The sequence below is a fragment of the Melospiza melodia genome, chromosome 11 (genome assembly GCF_035770615.1).
Source record: "Melospiza melodia melodia isolate bMelMel2 chromosome 11, bMelMel2.pri, whole genome shotgun sequence".
Classification (NCBI taxonomy): domain Eukaryota; kingdom Metazoa; phylum Chordata; class Aves; order Passeriformes; family Passerellidae; genus Melospiza; species Melospiza melodia.
Window position 1 is genome coordinate 23,684,146 of NC_086204.1, and position 21,270 is coordinate 23,705,415.

General features: G+C 41.8%; 1 protein-coding gene across 1 annotated transcript in view; it reads right to left on the reverse strand.

Moving 5' to 3' along the window:
- Positions 1-228: 228 nt before the first annotated feature.
- The window catches only part of TRABD2B (TraB domain containing 2B), a 263,307-nt gene continuing 242,265 nt past the window's right edge, over positions 229-21,270 (reverse strand). Inside the window, exon 7 of the mRNA XM_063166065.1 lies at positions 229-5,320. Within this exon, the coding sequence (XP_063022135.1) occupies positions 5,104-5,320 (217 nt within the window). The 3' untranslated portion in view covers positions 229-5,103. The remainder of the gene's footprint in view (positions 5,321-21,270) is intronic.

The window sequence follows — 21,270 nt, forward strand, 5'->3', positions numbered from 1 at the left end:
GAAGGGAATAGTTAGAAAGAAAGAGCTTTGCTCTGCTTTCTCCATGTTTCGTCCTGTGTTGGTGTTGGGCATAAAAGAAGCATCATGCCTAAGCCCCACATAGAGAATGTTCCTTTTTTTCAGTGATTCTCTAGCTTTTAGTGCAAAGGAAAGAATCAAGACACACAAGATTTTTGTGCTATGGATTTATAATAACATTTTATTAATATATTATGCTACAAAAATATTTTGATAAAATAATATTAGAAAGCATCTTTTTATTACACTCTTCAAAACAGTCCACAAAAGCAGGAGGCGGAACAGGAAAAAATATCTGAAATACATTTGAACTGAAAACTGACAAATATGCAGTTTGAATTTCGCTGTGAGCATGATCTGCAGGATGGTTAATCAGTCCTGTAGAAGGAAAGTGTTGCCTACTTATTGCAAAGACCTCTCTGCCTTTAGCTAGATTAAGGTGCCTCCTGAAATGTTATTCATATAAAAGGCTGAATTTGGGTTGGGACAGAACACAGACAACATACACACGTAAATGTACACGCACACACACCACACACCCCCCCTATGATTTCAAACTTCAGCAAATTATCTTTCTGCTTCAGTTAAGCTGAAACATGCTTAAGTTGAAGCTGGGTTTTAGCACACTCCATGGAACATTGATCACTTCAGAGATATGACAAGACCATACAATTTTTGGATAGAATACAGAAATACGGTACTAAGCAAAGTTTGGCATGGTAACACTTATGCTGAGATAATAACCTTGGCACTTTGGTTTCTCTAACATAAATATATGATGGGAAATTCCTCCCTAACAGTGGTATATGGTAATGACTGAGTCATATCACTTGACTAATCAATGCACTAAACATAGATTAAGTTCTCCCTCTTTCCATTCTCTCTTTCTCCACAATTGTATACTGAAGAACTTAGATAAATATACAACTCTGTACCTTGGGTGTTCCTAAATTACAGTGGAGCTTAGAGGAATGGGAAGGGAAGTTCGACAAAGCAGATTTTTGACACCTGTATAAAGCATAGTTATCATAAATCATGTTCATCATTTATTGCCAGAAGACTTATTGCATTATTCAACAGCTCTAGGGATTGAAGAGAAACTACTTCAGTCATAAAATATAAAATACCTTCTGTCCCAGCTTACTGACTGGTTCTCCAAGTGGGAGTGCATGTTAATATAGTGTCTGTAGTTAGGCAAGAAAAGCATTAAAACACTGAGAGGGGAGAGATTAGATTTGTTGCTGATGATATGAGATTATTTATTCCACCAGGGCAAGATCTTGGCAGGTACTCAGCATTTGTTGATAATGCTACAGTCACATTTAATGTGAATTGTGTTGCTGTCCCTTGCAACAGTGTTGAGAAGATGAATCATGAGACCATTGAGCTTTGGACTCACCCAAAGTCGTGTCCTGGACTGCCAGACATGGGGTGACTCTCTTGATGCTCAGAGATAAGCAGGATCACCGCTGTTTGCTTTTATATGTGGTGGGCATGAATGTTTTTGCTAAATCTCCTGCTCTTGCAACCTTGTGATAACATGGGAATCTGAGCTTTCCTTTGGAAGAAAGAGTTGAGTCAGTTTTTAGTTTTCTGAGAAATGCACAGAGGAAACTGAAGCCCTCTGAAGCTGGTAGTCAGTGCTGCTTCCAGAGCACGTATCAAATCTGGTCCAGGTTTTAAAGTCATGGTTTAGAAAACCATTAGAAATGCAGAAATCATGATCCATTGTGACAGAGTGCATAAGTCTGTGCTAACCACTACTACTGTGTTTTAATTAATGCTGGGCTGCCACAGCTGATTATAAACAACTCATTTTATCAACCACTGGGAGGGTTCATTTTCCAGCATTGCTCTGCACCCTGTATTGAAGAAAGTGACCCTAAGTTGTACTTCAGGGTAAGACAAGAGAATAAAAGGAGTGTTTGGGTAGAGACCTGTGCTGAAGCCATTCACGTGGGGTTCCTGAGCTAAGATCTACAGAAATCTACTCAACCTTTAAGTCATGTCTCCTCCCTGAGCCAGAGAGAGCTCAGATACTGAGGGAGCTGCTTCTGGGTGGCAAAAACCAGGTGTGCAGAGCCCAAATCCAACAGACACCTTGTTTTGACACCTGGGCTGCACAAATGTGGGGCACCAGCACAAGGGTTCTAGCAAAATTCATGAATTTCCCAGAATTACAGAGAAAATGCCAGGAAATGCAAAGATGTTAAAACATACTTTGATATCCAAGGCATTTACATCCTGTGATAGCCAAACATACCACAGTATCTGAGCTAATGAAAATTGAATATTACTGTCCAGAAAACCTCACTGGTGGTAAAAGAGTGACTATTCTGTGCAGCACAGTGACAGCTGGGAGTGTGGAGAGATTTGTGTGCTCCTAATATTAAAAAAAAAAAAAAGCCCCAGAGGTTTATGGAGAAAGCCACAGATTGGGAAACTTCAGAATTTTAATTTCTAGTCTTGATCCTGTTGATTTTCCTTACAGTCTTGGACAAGTTGTTTTGTTTTCTGCTCTTTTTTCTCTCCCTTATCTTTACATGGTCCTGTCCATTTATACTGTTGGTTTTCCAACGCCTGGAATTATTCCTGGGATAGTACCACAGAATAATTTCTGGATACGATCCGGTTACAACAAGTAGAATTCAATGGGTTTTGGTTTGTTGGCTGTTCACTTTTACTTATCATCTGTTCACTTTAACTTATCATCACCTTTTAGATTTACCTACCTTATTTCCAGTTACAGTCTTGTAAATAAGACATTATAATTTAGTTTTCATCTCTGCCTTGAACACATCAGGAGAACCAATAATCTTTTTAAAATGGATTACTGTTCAATTTGAAGGTCTCTTAAACCATAATATTCAAATGAAGGCATTTCTAGAGTAATAGCTCAAATAAAACCAAAATGAAAGTTCTCAAAATATGTTTTCAATATCCATCTCTGTGCAATAAATATTATGCAAGGTGAATGGCTCCTGTCCAAAACTAACATCTCTAATCTTCTGCTAGCCAAAATACACAATATGAAAGTATGCACGGGGTCTGTTTGAATCTCACATTTGGGGCAAAGCTCAAAGTTTTCCATTCAGCCTTATCAACTGTTGGGGGAAACTTCCAGCACTCTGTGCTATTACCCACTGAAATACCTGCATAACCTGCTGTCAAAAACAGAGCAAAGGCTGGGGATCATGGTGTCCAGTAAGTTAAAAATAAATTACCTGTATTGTCCCTGGCCTTTGCAAGGCAATGGGCTGGGATGCAGGATGGAAATGCTCAGTATTTCATCATGAAATCCTGTGATTTTCGTAGTCTAGTTTCTTTCTAACTTACTTTCATGAAATAGCTGGTATGACAACAAGCAAACTGTGAATTCTGAACTCTCTCTCACTGCAGAGTCTTGCAGATTGCATGGAATCATCTGCAGCTCCAGAGACCAGGCTGTAGGGCTGCTGGGAAACTCACAGGGTTGTTTTCAGCCAGAATTTTACCAGTGACATTGCTATAATTATCATTATTATCTTTTTTCCTAAGTGAAGAAGCACTGCTTTTCTTAGTGCTTTTAAAGAAAACCTTGTATTGTATTTTTCTGATTTGGAGGCTTCTAAAAAAGATGTTTTCATTACATAGTTTTGATTTTTTGTTTGTAGATGACTTAGGGAAAAAACCCCACAATTTCAACTAAAACTCATTTTCTAAACTCTTGTATCCAGAAATTTTTCATCACGTTCTGATAGTGAAAAAACATCTACATAAACATAATTATTATGTTTTTAAACAAAATAATTTTTAAGATGGCACTGGGTTTTTTTCCACATAGATGTTGTAAATCTCATCCCTCAACAACAGCTGTTTGGAGAGGGAGCACATTTTTCAGTGAGGGTAAGGTGTTGTAACTTTTCCATCTAAGTCAGGTACCGTAGTTTAAACATGTAAGACTGTTCTGCATGTCTCCATAACATGGGGGTTTAGTTTGGTTCCTGTGGTGCTGAGCAGATTTTGGACAATACATAATTATTTCAGTATAGAGATATCAGCTCTATCAGCTCATGGTAGCAAGAGAAAGAGGAATTTGTAGATGTTTTTTGCCTCCAGGTTGTCCATGGGCATGAATACAACTGGAACAAAGGAGTTCTATAGATTAACAGGGCACTACATCTTTATAACCCATAGACAGACCAAGCTCTCTTCTCATTTCTGCTCAAGAAACTTGTAGGCTTATATTTATATAAAATGAGGGAGAGAAGAAAATAATTCCAAGTAGGATTATTCCAGACTTTGAAAACAATTTTTTATTAAGAAATGGGTGTTTTAATATGTGTTAGCTGGTGAATTAATTTCAGGGCAAAGAAGGAAACTGGTAATTTCTGAAGAAGTTAAATAGTTTAGTTAAAGAAAACAGGGGGAATGTAGAGGATTATCCTGAATAATGACTTACTGTGTCATGTAAAAATAACTGGTATTTTAGACTGTGGCAGCTAATGAGTTAAGAATGAACTTATTTTTCTAAAGGGCACAGGCCCCAGAGAGCAGAATCTGCTTTATTCAGTGTAAGATATGCTAATGAGATAAAAGAAGTAAAATAAAGAAGTTCAGCAGAAATGTACTTATTGGACAGTTGCTGTAAAATGTAATGGTTAAAGAAACAAAGAAAGCATTCATTTGGTGTCAGTTCAGACATTTGCAGAGTTGTCAGAAAACATATAGAAAATATTAATTTATCTGTTTCACCATCGCTACTGATTAATAGGGATGTTATTAACATATACAACAAGAAAAATAAGTTTACCAGTCGAATAAATACATTTTTCTTTTTCTTTTTTTTTTTCTTTATATGAACATGTATATTTTACAAAACCCCATAGCACTATGGGAAATAAAGATCCTTCTACAAAAAGAAGATGTAAGTCAGTGTTACAATAAAGCTTTAGAGTTTCAAAATGTATCTGGGCAAAGAGACAAAATCAGCTAGAAGGCACTACTGAGTCACTGAGAAGGTCCAGCTTGTAACTGTTGTCTTAAACTCCAATTTGTTCATAAATTATCTCTCTATTCCAAGGGATTGCCTGTGATGTAATGTGGTCAGGAGGGCTGCAGTAGGCTCAGGAGAAAGGAAGCCATGGCCATGCAGAGAGGAACTGTTACTGACGGCCAGGAGAGGCTGGCTGGGGCTGAGCTCGTGGGCTGGGACGGGCGCTGGGGACGCGGCCTCTGATCCAGCTGGTTGGAAATCCAGATGGGAGGCTTGACTGTGATGTAGCCATTGGTTATCCTGATATAGGAAGGCAACGTGGTGGTGCTGGAAGAAAACACAAGAGAAGGAAATTAAACAGGACAACCTTATCTCTACTCTGTGAACTGTCATCCCAAGTGGTAGCAAACACAATGGCAACTCCTATTATCATTATTATAATTATCATTATTTTTATCATTATCATCACTATTATCATTATCATTATTATTATTATTATTATTATTTTATGCACACATTAGACACCAAAGAGAGTGCCAGAGACTGATAACTGTGATGATGTGGAAACAGCTCTGATCTAGGATGTCCCTCAGCTTCTGGCTGCTGACAAAATACAGCCAGAGGAGGGACTGCTCTTAATGTATCTGACATACTGCTCTCCATTTTTAAGCATTCATTACAGGCCAATATCAGAAATGGTGCTGAATGTATCCTCGTGCTGACCCAGGATGACCTGATTCTTATGTCCTTTCTTCCCACCAAAGGTCTGAACATTTCTCATGTCTCAGTGACATGTCTTACTCACCATGGAGCACATACTGAGTGACCAGGAGGGTCCAGAATACATTCCTTCCCTGTTTCACAAGCCTTAAAGAGCTTCCCAGGATCCCCTTACACAAATGATAACCTTGAGCATGGGAGAGTGAGCAGGTTCATTTATTTTCCTGGCTTTAAGCCATTTTGGATCAAATCACAAAGCCAAAACCAGACTCAGTTGCTGTTAGGTTTCCCTGACTGTGGATTTGCCTCAATAGCAGTGTGATTGCTTATTGATTGTAGCTTGAGTTAGTACTTTGATTTGAATTTGCAGGTTGGAATTCATCATGACTCCCATGACACTGGAGGTCAGAAAGGTCCATTTACAATTGATTTGGAAGTTTAAGCTGTAATCTCCATTTCATAAAATGCCCCCATTGCATCCATTACTGGATGATCCATAATCCACCAGTTGTCAGGGAGCAGCACAACCAAGCATGCAAACTGCACAGCGTGGATTTTGGACTTAAACCCAAGACATTCTGCTGAGAAGTGAGGAGAAAAGTGGCAAGGGCCCCTGAAAAAAAAGATGTGACACTAATACCTGTAGATTCTCTAAATCTTGCATAAAGGGGATTTGGAGGCACTGAAAATGACCTTCATATAATTCTTAATGGGGTAAGAAGTTATGCAGTCCTATAAATATTTAGCTACAGTATCCAGGAACTTGACCTTGGAAGGAAAAGGTTGTGTCTTGCATAATATCAGATGAAAGGAATAACATCTTACTTCAGATTCCTGCACAGAAACAGAATTTAGAAGGACTAAAGGCTTTTGTCTTTTTCTGTCTAAGCAATACTAAGATAGATTTTAGTTGAGATGCTTCAAATGTGCTGAGTCAATCACAAACTGAGAAGATCAGAGCCCACCCTGAAGAGGTCAACATCAAATGCCATGGACAATCCCAGCACATTACACTTCACCCTTGAGTTTTGGGAGAAGTCACTTCATTTCTTCCCTCATCCTTTATACTGTCACCACAGCTTCTGGGTGGGACAGTGGTTCTGCAGCTAGAACTGAATTTAACTAATGTGCAATGAATTAGAGTAAAAAGAGAAGGCAGTCTTCAATTAAAGACAGGAATTGCTTCATGGGAGCAGATAATCCATCTAACCAGTATCAGGATTCTGACACTGAGGAGCAGTGCTTGTTCCACAGCAACAAACTGCTGTGAACTCTGAAATCAAGGCTTGCTGGAGAAAGTTCTCTGAATTCCCGTGGTGAGTGGTTGGTTTATGTCTTGAAGTGATGATATAAGACACCCAGCTTTAGAGTTTCTGCTATATTGCATCAGAATTGCTGCAGTCACTTAACACAAAGAGCTGATCTGCCATAAACTAATGCTGCTGTTTCCAATCTGCCTGGCAGGAATGGCACTGGATTAGGAACTGTGTGGCCAAGCTCCTGTAACATAAGTAACATCATCCCCACAGTGAACACAAAGCAGCATTAAAGCAAACTTCTGACAGAAAGAGGTACACTCTGGGTAATCCAACACAAATGCAGACAAGCTTCAATTTCTGATCCAGCTCTCATTTATCCTGCTGAGTGATGATGTGGTGCACAGGTCTGGCAGCATTTATAGTGGGATCACAACTTGGGTTTTTCCCCTATACCTGGTTTTCCTAAGGTAAGCATGGGTAGGTGTTTGTCCTCATCTTTTGGTACTGATTGCCATGTTACAGAACTACAACATTTTGCCCTAAATTAAATTTTAAACTACAAGGAGGGTCTGATTTTAATTAAGTTTTAATTAATTAAATTTAAATTTTAATTTTAAAAAATCAAAATGCTATTTTGACTTCCAGTTTGGGTGTATCTTGATTTTGACACATTTTAAGGGCTTGATCCTCCAGTAAGATTAAAGTTTCCCTTGCACAAAGTTTCTACTCCTCAGGGATGTTCTGTGCACACAGGCTGGCCAGGGAACCTGCAAAAGCCCACTCATCAGCCAGCTCCATCTAAGGGATTCCTAAAGCAGCCTTAAATCAACGTTTTTTGTCTCTGTATGATGTTTCTGCATTCTAGTCAACTTCCATAAGTGTTTAGATTTTGTTTTGTGTGAGGTTGATGTTTTTTTGTTGTTGATTCATTGGTTTTTGTCGATTTTCTTTTCTCCCTTATTCAAGGACCTGAGAATTGTTGACCACTTCTCCTTAGTTAATGAGGTTATTTTCTGTTTTCAAGGCATTACATTTGTATAAAAGCATTCTTGTTAAGATAAATACTGTTAGGTGGGGTTGTTTGTTTTCAAAAACTCCTTGAGTGCTTTACAAGAGAAGAACAGTGTGTTTCCACTAACGTCTACAAAGCATTTGCTAATAGCAAATGAATCACAGCTTATCCATAAAAAACATTTTCTTAATGTACTTTTAGCTAACTGCCAAGGTTGTTTAGAGATATTTAAAGAGAATTATGCCTTTTAGCAAATGCTATAAGTCCTTGTAAAACCTCTGGTCCCAGTTTCTAACTAAGCTGTAGTGAATGGGGAGAGAAACCCTTCCAGAAGCTGGTCCACCTCACTCCAGTGCAGGTCTCTAAGGGGAATCTTATTCTTGCTCAGGGTCTTTCACTTCCTGGGCATTACAGAGGGGCCCTGGACAGCCAGGTTGGATTATAACCTGATCTTAGAGGTGGCCCTGATGTCAGGAGATGACTTCTGCAACTCCCTCTGAGCAGGTTTGCATGTGCATGTAGGATCTCAGTGACCCTCGGACATTCCCTGAGGTTGAAGCAGAGTTCCTTGAACTCAACCAGAAACCTTCCTTGGGGAGGATCTGAGCGTTCCTGAAATGAACATAGAGAATAATAAAAATGAACCAGAGATCTGTGGGATAATTATCTAAATTATTATCACATCTTCTCTTGCCAGACCAGGATATTCTGAATTTCAGCCTTGTATGTCTGATAAAATATCTTTAATAAAACATTCCACATGATCTGTGGTTAACAGGCAACCACTGGCTCCGCTGTTCATACCTCTCTTTTTTGCTTCTGTGTATGGGATTGTTTTAAAAACTTGGAAGACTCCAGGTAGGTTTTAGCCAAATGACCTGAGGTATCATATTCATGAGCTTGTTCTTTTGATCAGATAATAGGGCAGTTTTTCAAATCAGTGCATTACTCATACATTGTCTTACTATCATTAGAATGTGTAAAACTTTCCCCAGAAATGGGGCCTCAGGCACATGCTTTGTGCACAGACTCCACTGAATGCAATTACATGATTCAAGTCCTCCAAGCTGGGGATGTGCTGAAGCACCTTGATGGTTTGGGAGCATTTTAAAGCTGAAAAATAAAAGAAACACACCAGCAACACATTGAGAGAATTTCTGCTCTGGTTTGTCTTGTGAGGACTTTGAAGGGAGCTCACAAACTAAGTTTTAGCATGACTTGGTTCATCCATGTAAGCAGGGTTCATCTGACCACAGCAGAAGGACACAGGTCAGGACCAGAAGAGTCTTTCTGGCCCATCTGCTCCAGACACAGGAACAAGATCTAAACCCCTCCTGACATTTGTGTCATCCAGTCTCAAAAAACAGTGATAATGACTGCAATTCAGGAGTCTGTCCAGCCATCCATTCCAGCATTTCCCCATTTCTGATGCCCAGAATTACTGCCTAATGTTTGACCAGATCTCCCTTGCTACAGTGCGAGGTCATGGCTCGTCCTGTTCCCCAGGACAGGTTTATTCCTTTTCCCTTCTCAGCAGCCTTTCATGTACTTTGAAAATTTAACCATGTTTCACCTCAACCTTCTCTTTTTTAAACAAACAATTCCCTTCACCTTTCTTTTCAAGCCCTCAAGTGCTTTCCCTCTATCTTTTCCCCTGCTCTTCCCTGGCTCTGATCCATGTCTTCTCTGGAATGAGATGCTCCAAACTGGAAACAGTAGGCCTGCGTGAGATCCCACCAGCCCTGTGCTTGGTGCAGTAGGTACCACTGCCTCTATATCTGCCAAGTGCATGAAAAACAGGCAATCTCCAAGAGAACAAACAGTATTGGCACTGCTTTTTGCCCCCAAAGTCCAAACCACCATTATGGTCCCAGGAACTGTTCTGAAGCTCATGGAAAACTGCTGGTTCTCTGAGGGGGTGAGGACCAACCCAATTATTGTGATATTTCTATCCATTCTTAATCTGCTGCCATGCCTTGGGCCCAACGTGGTTCTGTTCAGGGTGGAGGAAATAACCCTTTCAAGTATAACTTACAGAGTGTTTGGGGATTTTTCTGGATCAAAGGAGCTATGTAAACACAAGACAACTATTTTTAATAAATGTAAGCAAATGTTGACTCAGACAGCCTTTCTTACAATAGCATCTGATGAAAGAAGCTAGATTGAAACCTGAAAAATGCATGCTTCAATTGAAAACCTAAAAAGCTAGTAAAGTGAAAGAAAATTTTTGAGTAAATACAATAATGACTGTTTTGCATTTGTGATTTGATGTTAACCTTATGATGGCTAGGGGTTTTCTTAAGTGATATTAAGCATATGCTTCCTGTTTCTTTTCAAACAAAATTTGCCATACTTTTTTTCCCCCCCTTTTTATTTAATGAACAGATGTGAAAGGACTGATCACATTATTTTTCTGGTGATCAGAAATAATGTTCTGCAAGTGAAGACAATTATTCTTGGAACTAAGCAGGCCTCTTTATGTCACCAAAATTTATTCATCAAGATTTGAAAAATACATCTGCTTAAAGTGCTGGGACCAACCCGCTGCAGTCTGTAAATGAGCTGGCTGGCAAGAAGTCTGACCACACATTTGAAGAAAAAGAATAGTGCTCAACCAAGAGTTAACAAGAGTATGTTGGGGAGTAAAAAATTCACTAGAAAAATGTCACAAGGACTTAACTTTGAAGACAACTAGAGTAGCCTTTTAAAAGGAACATGAAATCCCCATCTTCCAAAATGTTCATATTATTATTTCATGTGTTTCTGGAGGGGATTCTTTAGATCAACACAGGCTCTGTTCTCCCCATCTTTCTCTTCATCATTACCTTCCTTACAGACACTGTTCTTGCAGCCTGAGGGATAAATCCTGCAGGATGCTGAGCCCTGTGGTCCCAGATGAGCAGGACTGTGAGCACGCAAATACCAGAGCTTCCAGCACTAGTATTCACATACTTACAACTCAGCACATCCTAAAGCTCTTTGTGGGACCAAGGCCAAGAGGCTCATACTTTCACAAGGTTCAGTTCATTAAAAAAAATAGTAATCCAACCTGGATCTGATTAGGGAATCCAGTTTTTGGTCCAGAGGAGGCCACTGCTTATTTGCAGTAGTGTAGTAAATTGCCTTAGCTAAGTGAGTAAGCACTATCACACACTGGTGTGGGGCCAGCAGAGAAGATCTGGCAAGAGCCAAAGAAGAGCTTTCTCCCTGCTATTTTTTGGTTAGCCCAGGGTCACTGGGAGCCTGGATCTCTGGCCATGTCCCACCATGCAAGCACCCAGCCTCCCTGTGAGCAGCACAGCCTCAGCCACGTGATGGACAGAGGGGTCAGCAACAGCCCCAGGAGCATTTCCACAGCCCTTCACTGTCCATCTGAGCTCTCCTGATGAGACTCAAGTGGGAACCATCTCCATCTGAGAGCAGTGTCAAGGTCTGATCCTGCCTTTTTCCAGTGCTCTGGCTCCTCTGGAGACTGACACTGAGCAATTCTCCCTGTTGAAGCAGGCTCCTGTAAGCCTTCCTCCTGTGCAGAGGCAAAGGGCAGAGCAAATACCCTGGCAGAAGACTAATCCCTCACCTCTGCTTGTTAGGACATCTGCCATGGCTCATGTCAAGGAGAAAGAACAGGATACCAAGGGAAAAGATGGAAAGGGAAGCACAATTTTCACCAGGCAGTGGCTCTGAAAGCTGTGAGCAGCATGCCACGATCATGAACCACTCTGTCACCAGGTACTGAAATGCAGCTGGGGAGCAGGACACTGCACACAAGGATGGAATATTTAAATGTGCCATAAAGAGAACCACAGGCAGTCCTTCAGCTGACTGGCCTTTAGTAGGATTTAAAAGGTGGCCTTAATTGTGGCTATGTCATGCAGGCTTATAACCAAAGCTATTCAGCTGTATTCCTGCCTCAGTTTATAAGGAACAAGACATCTTCAGAGGACAATCCTTTCCCCACAAAGATATGCCTCTAAGGTTGTTCAGATGAGCTGCTTCTAAAGATCTTTGTCTCTGGAATTCAGGTCTCCTGAATCCCAACCAAGCTCTGGCCCCACTGGGGTATCTGACTGGTAGGGATGGGTTCCCAAATTGGGTCAGGACAGCAGGGTGGGGAAGAGGAAAACTGCTGATTCTGCAGTGCAAAAAGCAGCTGCTGGTGGGACACAGCTCCCCTCTGCAGTCCTGCACAGCTGCCCAACACCAGGCAGAGCAGGGCTGCAGCTGCTGTCCCTTCCATGGGATCTTGGCTCTGGAGTTTGACACGAAGGAGGAAAAGGTGGCTCACTCGGATCAGGGGCTCCAGGAGGGCCATGATGGTGTAAGCAGGAGGAGGCTGCATGCTGAGATGCAGCTCAGATTCCTCTGGTGCAGTTTTGGGCCCCTCTCAGCATGGGCTGTGGGCTGGAAGCCAGGAGATTTGGTTTTTATTCCCGAGTCACCCACTGAGGAGCCATCAAAACCTCGTTAAATCACTTTAGTGCTACGACTCCCCTGGCTCTGCTCTGAGTCAGGACCTCGGAGCGTTGGTGTGACACCACCAGCATTAACACAACCTGAAGTGTTTTGCAGGCTCTCGCTCTGATTTGCAGGTCCCAATGGCTCAGGCCACCTGCAAAACATCTCTGTGATGACAAATTCAGCCCTGGAGAGACACTGACCTGCAGTGAGGCTGAGCAAGGGCATCCTAAAGCCACAGGTGGGTCACATCGTTAAGGCAAAGTGGATCATCTGCTGTGGGGCCAGAGAAGGGGACAGGGATGGGAGGGGACAGGGGTGGATGGGGCAGTGGGGTCTGCTGCATCTGAGACAGGGAAAGGGGAGTTTGCTGTCACAGCAGTGCAGCCTGAGGGCTGGGGAACACAGTGGGCAGGGGGATGCATCCAGCAGGCAGGGAATGAGCAGGTGAGAAACAACTCCAGCACAGTCCAAGGGCCCTTTTCTGAGGTGAACTTCCAGTTTGTGGGAAGGATTCCTGCACCTCATGGTCAGATTTAGCCCTCCCCACTCCCAGAGGAGACTGTGCATGGCCCTTCTCAATGTCCTGCCCCAAAGTCCTTTAGGAAAACCCAGTGAATACACATCCTGCACCCACACCTGTGGCTGTGGCAGAATCAGGCCTGCTGCTCCTTTCCAGACAACTGCAGAATGGTGTAAAAACACAGAATGTTGTAAAAACGAATAACCTTTGAAGCACACCCTCTGAGTAATTACCCCATTCCCATCTAATGACTAAAAGATGTTATATTCCTCTCTGATATGGCAACAACAAAGATTTTGACCTTATTAAAACCAGCCCATCAGGAAACTACATGTCATCCTTAAAAAAAAAAAAAAAAAAAAGAGGTAAAAAAAGAAATTAAATTCTTTAAAATCCCTGTGAAGAGTATTCAAGATACTGTAGCTGAAGATCCATGATTTGTAGTAGTGTCTGGGTGGTCCTGAGACAGGAGATGACAACATTAGCTCTTTCCTTTGCCCTTCTAAGAAATGCTTTGATGATTCTCTAATATCCTAGGAATATCCCCTGTGATTCTGCAGTGGGATGAGGCAATCACAGAGCTGGGATAATGCATCCCAGTTTTACCCAGGCCCTTGCTAAGAGGGGATAGCTCAGAGCCCTTTGTTCCACCAGTTCTGCACTGACATCTGAGCCAGGACGTGCTCACCATAGTCTAAATAGGGATGTAGGCTCCAAACCATCCCCAAACTCACCCCCACCCACTGCACACATCTGGCTGTGTACCTGATCTGTGTGTGTGATTAAGGCACTCATCATCACAGCTCAAATAACCACTGTTCCACTGCTCCTTGAACAGATAATGACTGCATTATTGCAGCCAAAGTAAGCAAAAACATCAAGGGCACAAACACAGATGGGCTTAGCATTGGAAAAACCCTGCCAGTGAAGATTTTTGGGCAACCTGTTGATACACAACGCATAAGGAGTTAATTTGATGGAGCTACAACCAGGTGGTTTTGAACCAAATCCCAAGCATGAGCAGAATATCCGTTTTTTGTCTGTATTTTGCAAACTGCCTGCTCTCACCAACACAGCCTCACATGCAAAAGAATTTATTTTTTTGGGGTTGTCAAAACTGTAATCCATATTTTACATCTCGGGCTCAGCTTTTCAATTAATTAGAACCAGAATGACTTGCTCTGCCCTTTCCTCTGTGTACTCAAGTGTTTGTTTGGCATTGTGTGGGCCCTATGGCTCAAATATTTTTTGCAGATGCACAGAATTAACCATGCATGTTTAGATGTGCTTGGGGAACACATACATTCATAGAGATGTATATACTTGACCCTGTCACTTTTTTGTTAAACACTGTAAAAGATATCGACTTTCCCCTCCAGATTTTAAAATGATTTAGAATAGGTGGTAGTGGGGAAATACCTAACACATCCTGTCAAATTAAGTATTTTCTCGGAGACTGTTCTCTAAGATAAAATTATTTCAGCTATAGAGATGTCTGTGCAATGTATTAAGGAGCAGAATGAACAACCAAAATATAAACCAGCTTAAATGGATGTCCAATATACTGCGTTTTTCCACTTGATTTTAATTTTCTTTTTCCTTCTCCTCGTTCTTTTTCCATCTCTACATAACAGTTTTTCTCTTTGCTTAGTCTGTATCACATTTTTCTTTCTAATTCACTGGGCTCATTTTCTTGCTCTCTGCTTGTATTTTTCCAGTGTCTCTCTTAGTGAGAATAATTAAGGTTGGGTCAGATCTTTGAACCTGTTATTTGGAGCACTATCGAATTCAGGCTTGTACCCCTGAATAGAAGCACTGGCCTCTTAGACTCACATATAAAATAAAAAAAAGGTTCACAGAGCACAGCTACCAGGCACATTGAAGTGCTGCATTGGCCACAAGGTTTGGGTTCCTCCTGCTGCTGGCAAAGCAAATACGGTGACAGCAGTCACAGCACAAACCCCTTCTCCTCAAGCACTTCCAAAGCCACTGAAAGCCTGGAGATGCCATCAGTGGCTCATAAAAAGCTGATTGCTGGTCTGTAGGGCTGGAAGGACTGAAAACCCCTCCCAGCCAGGTGTCATAGCCCAGACCCTGAGGTGTCTCTGCAGATCTGAGCTTCCGAGAGCGTGGTGTGCAGCATGTCTCTCCATGGTTCTGCCACATGAGGCATCCCTGGCACCCAGCAGACGCCAGGCACTAAGCTTGGCTCCCTCAGCCTGGGCTCAGGCCCCAGGTATAAAGCTCACTTTGTTCAGTTAAGTTATTCAGGAATTGTGAAAAGGATCTGAGTGAAATCTGAATTTGGCCTGGCATTTTCATAATTGCAGGAACCCGGCTTTTACAGCATTGAAACCATATGAATTCAAATAAATCCTACTTCTCCTTCATCCCAGTGAGTAACTGGACTTAGACCAAAGCTGCCCTTTGGGATCCTGCTGGGTTTCCAGCCTGCTGTGCACCCCATGGTCCTGGGAGTGTAAGGGAATCCAGTTTCCTCCTGATTCACTCCACAATGAATCTGTCTTATTAGATACCACAATATAACTGTGGTTAAACCCCTCCTATAAAGCAGCTGCCCACCACAACAGTAATGTGGCCTTACTCCCTGTCATACTTTTCCTCACTTCATTTTCCAGGCCATGAAATTCACTAGTCAGAAGGGGAATAGCAGAATTAGAAATAAATCCCGTATCCCTTACCTTTTTCCTCTGGGCTAGCACTGACAGTGTTGTGTGTTTGCACACAACACTGAATTTTAAAGACATTAAATTCCACTGAATTTTAAAGACATTTCTCTTTCTTTACAGTAACTCACTGGAAGATGAATTTCTTTGTATTTTATGGATTTTATATTACTTTGCTAAGAGGAACAGCAGATTTGCAATTTTCAGGGCTTAGATACTGCTAGATATGCAGGGCACTCAAATAGAAAATTCCAACTTGGGGTTGTGGCATTTGAGCTGGTTTATTCTGGCATTTTCTTTCCTTGCCAAAGGAAAAACCTCTGTATCCAGAATTGCAATACAGGGAGTGCAGGTGCTTTACTACCCATTCATGTGTTTGAGGAACCCAACTCAGCCTGGGCACGAGCCCATTCAGCACTTTTTAGTGTCTGCAACTGCAGTCAGCCTTGAGTTAACACAAACCACACTCCTCACCCACCCTAAACTGCAGGGTAAATGTGCTACTGGGTATTGAATTTTCTCTGCCTGTTAAATCAGACAACTTATTTTTCAGCTGAGTGAATATAAAGAGTTTTGTAGAGCTGTGTTAAAATGCAGCTCAGGTTTAGAGGAATTACCTGAGGGTACTGAGTGCATTTTCCCATGTTATCTGTTTGATAAGAGCCAGATCACTTTTATTTGTGTATGTGTGTGTGCAATAGATAATATGCCATGAGGAGTCATTGTTAAAGACTCCAAGAAGCCAATGCTCAGAACATCTGGCTAGTGAAAGCCCTGGACATGGAAAATATAAATGTCAAGGCTGATATTTATAAATTGGAAGGGCCATGACGACATCTGCTAACAAGCTTTCTTCCAGAGCCTATTTGCTGTACATGGTTATTCACAGGCAACAACAGAAACGTGCATGGATCACATGCATGGCCTGCCCTTCCTTTCAGAACACATGCTCCAATAACACACACATGCTCTGTTCTCACAACACAGAAATACAAGTGTTTGCAAACCTCACAGCAAAGCTCATGCATAGCAGACCACAGTGGGATACACACTGCTGGAACAGGCTAAAAATAGCTGGGGAAAAAGTCTTGCAATAACACAGAATACAGTCAAACTCACTTAGTGTTAACTCTTCCAGTGAAATAAGCTCCTTTTCTGCCTTGCTCTACAGGAGACACTTTGTACTACAAATCTAATCCTGAAGCCTTGTTTTTATGACTGAGTAGTTGTGGATGGGAATCTCAAGACTTTAAACAAAGTCTAACCTATTTGACCACAGTAGCTCAATACTAACATTAAAACAAACTACAGGTAAAAGAAATGTGATCCTACATTTATAACCACAGGCACCTTTTCTTCAGCTTAGTGCCAAATGAGAAATATAAAACTGATCCAATGCATAAGCATAAAGGTTTTGCTAATGACGTATTATTGTAGGTGTCTAGACCATGGTTCACCCCAACGTTCTTGGCACTGGCCACTGCCACAGAGGCTGCCCACAAGGCTGCCAAGTTGTCAAGAGAAGGGAAAACATCAGCAGAAAGAGCCTAGATTGCTTTATGATATCCATGAATTTAGCAAAGAATGGATTCCATGCTGTCTGTCCAGTCTGCAGTACAGCTGGACACACATACACCTATGTGAAAATGGTAGGAAAAGCAAAGATGAAGTAATGTGGAGAAGATGCACCTCCTGGTCACAAAATGAAGGAGAGGATGCCCAGCTCTGCCTCCCACTTCCTGCAGTCTGCATTAATGACAGGTGACAAGGATATATGAGATGCAAGCGACACATGTCCCCATCTCAGAGATTCTGCTGAAGGCTGCAGGCTCCAAAATACTCCACTTTAATTGGCATGGATGGAGTGAAGAGCAAAGTGCAGTGTTTGTGTGATCACAGCCTCCTGCAAAGCGAGCTCAGAGAGGTGGAGGTGAGTGCAGCGGATGGAGATGCAGGAGGGGTCCCTTGCTAATCCCTTCTCCAGCGCCCATACAAGCAAGTGCAGCCAGAGTTTAGAAAGACAGGTAGAAAGAGCACTGGAGAAAGAGAATATTTAAGCAGGAGATGGAGCAAGATGGAACTGAAAAGATAGCAAGGGGTAGAAGTCCTGGTAGTGGATGAGGAAACGAGGCTGCACTGGGCGAGAAACAGTACAACAAGGGGGGATCACAGAGGAAGAGATCATCTAAACTCAGCCACTGCTGCTTCTTGAATCCTAAGAAATCCTAAGAAAACATTTTGTTTGTGCTGCATCAAACAGATCTTAGGCAGTTTAACAAAGTTAGCAGTTGTAAGGCTGTGTCCAGCCCCAGTCAGAAATACATCAAGCTGGGACAGATATAAATAGATATTACAGACTGTCTTTACTCAGCACAGCTCAAATGAGAAGTAGAAAACAAGAAAGGAAAAAAAAGCTCTTCATGGGCTCCATAAAACATCTTGCATTGTATTTTAAATCTTAATCAGCATTGAGGAGGAAAGAACAGAAAGTGCTCTTGGATAGCCATTGCTGAAAAATACCTCATTGTTCAAAAATCCTAACTTGTGTGCTCCAATTTTGTTACTTGTTCGCCTTCAGAAATATGGATTTAATATTCATGATCGATTTAAATTTCACTAAAATAAAATACCTAATGCATTACCAATAGAGAATTTAGTTTAATGAAACAAAACTGAAATCTATACACAAATTATGTTTCCAAAAGACTTCTGTGTTCTTTAATGATTTTACTTTCAGGTATTTATAGCTTTCATTAAAACACCATTTGCATACTGCTTCATATGAATTGGTCATACTGAAGCTGAGACATTTAAGTAATAGTGAAAGCAAACATGTAAGACTTTTGCTTATTTTTCTCTAATTTTATCCATGTTAGTCTCATCCCACAGTGGCAGCACATTATTAAGAACAACAGAACAAAGTAAAACACATGGATATTTCATGTGTTTAGCAGGTAAAAGTGAGGCTGCACATCTTTTCAGCCCCATCTGGAGGATAACAAATTAACTCTTTGACTTTACAAGGGGAAAGAAGTTATCAGTCACAGCCAGCTGACAGGGAAGGTCTATTAGCACAGAGATGCTGCAGGTTTGGACATGAATGTCAGGACTTCCCGTCGTTACTGAGATGCATTAGAGAGCTGTGTGCTGAGGCCAGGTTCCACAGCTTTAATTAATATATTCTGTGCACTCTGACCAACCTGATAATCCAAGAAGCCTCAATAAAAACTATCCAGGGAGGGAGGATATGTCATCACCATATCATTTGTTACAGTCGGGAGATTTACCTCTTGTTGTCACTGTGCTGAGTTACACCGCGCTCCTGTTTTACTTTCACTGGAGGGCTCGTGTACCTGGGGCTGTGCAAAGGGCATGATGACAGAACTGCCAGAGCCAGTGCTTGTTTAAAGGAGGCATTGAGCCATCTGCTCACCTTAAAGGAGGATCAAATAGAAACAGGAAAAAACTAAGGAGGGGAACATGCTGTGTTCCCTCATTTGGCTCTCTGCTCACCAGGAGCAGAGGATGCCTTCACAGAAGCAAGATGGCATGTCTGAGAGAGGTAGGCAGGGCTGGGAGGAAGAAAGACCAACTGATGCACTGCTGAACTGCCCAAAATGTCTTTTTCTGGACACTGTATATCTACCAGGGTTCAAAAAAATTGGGCAAATCAAGAGCAGAATTTAGGCCAGTTCAAGATATAAAGGTTCACCTTCCACAAAAGAACCAGGAGAGATTATTTGCCCAGGAAGTATTTTGGAACCACTCCATATCACAGAAAGCTCTTGCACCCAAACTGACAAACCCTGAAGTTCTTCTGCTGACTGTAGATATCTGCATGCCATGCCCTGCAAGACAGAGAAATCCTGAAGCTGTGTCCTCATCCCTGGTTGAACACAGGGCAAATAAATGCAAAGGTGACGCTGCTTCCTTGGCTGCACAGGCTGGAGGAGCAGTGATCCCCCTCCCCATGAGCATCAGGAGGCACTCCCCGAGCAGTGTCCTGACCAGGGAGGCAGACAGGGTAATTTAAACAAACAAGGCCCCAGTGATGGAAATTTCAAGCTCAAAGCTACCATATGGAGGGAAATCATCTGACCACAATTTACCTGTTAGACTTCAAAGGTGTCTAGGTCTCCTCTAAATAAAAGCAGTCTTTTCTTTAATGAAGTTAAGTACTGTATTTCAGCACCATGTGTTGTGAAAAGGAAGCAATTTGGATTAATTTACTGAAATTTACCTTTCAGATGCAGTTAAGTGGAATTAAAAGTTTGTCTGAGTTGACAGAGTTCTGTTTTCCATCACTGCATTGTCTTGAAAGAAAGGATAACAGGCTAAGTGCTTAAATTCCATCCAAACTGATAAGGTACACTCTGTACAGGCAAACTCAGTGTAGTTTATTACATATTGTCTCCCTTCATCCATCACTGCTATACATTTTTTCCCCTTAAACCAACTGCTTCTTCCAAAATAAATTGATATTTGTGATGTTATTGCATTCATCTGGGGTTGAACAGTCTGCACTGGGCTATCAGAGAGCTGCCATTTCTACTTACAGGGAGAATTCATTTCATTTCCCACTAATGGTAGCTTTTGCAGGGCTAAGCTTACATCTGGGACAAGATTTTTTTTTCCCTCTTCTGAGGACAATTCTTTGCCCTTAATTTCTTTCCTGTTGAAGTGTGTGTGTCCTTAGTGTCTTTCCAAACACCACCTTCACCCAGATCTCTTCCTGGACAGTGAGAATTAACTTGCCCATTACATCCGTTCTACTTTTTTTCTTCCCACCACTGTACTTCTCTCTTTCACATCCTCTAGCTGTCATTGCTCCTTCCAAACCTCACCCCTCCCATAACACCCTCCTAGTTAATAACTCCCCTCCCTCCTTTTTCCCAGGAGTTTTCCTCCCTCCTTGCCTTAGGTCCCAGGATAACTCCCCCCAGCAGCTGGGAGAGGTTCTCTGTTCTCCTGGATTGGTTTTGTTGGCAGCCTTGAACCCTTTGCCTGCTACAGCAAAGGTGCAGTCCTGACCTGCCCTTCACTGACCACTCTGAAACCTCAGAGGCATTTCTCTATTCCTTCAATTAACTGAGCATCTCGCCATGAAAAGCCAGTGAATGATCTGTAATTAATTATTTATATTACATGGGGAAGCCCAGCTAACACAGTGTCAACAGAAACAATGATACTCTGTATGCCAAACTTCAGCCTTGCAGCCTGAGGGTTGCAAAAATCCTGCTGCCCCAGCTGAATTTTGGCTATGGGAGGTAGCCAGGGTTTGAGTCTTGTCTAAGTTCAGATTTCTCCCCAGGACAGACTTCAGATCTGCACATTTCTTCAAAATCAAGTAGTTGAAAAAAAAAATCTTGCTACTTGAAATCTCCATTCAATTTTGATTCTTGACAAGCCATTTCAAACAGAAACTGCAGTCAGGCAGGACTTTTTCAGTTTGTTTAGATTTTGGGGGAAGGAGGCAGAAGGGAGAGGAAACCACACATTTCATCAGCATTTTTTATTTTTTAATAGCCTTCAGTGCAGCCGATTACCCAGGAGATCAGCAAATCTTAGCTCTGTGAAAGACAGGGAGGAGACAGAGCAGAAGCTTTCTCATCCTCCACAGC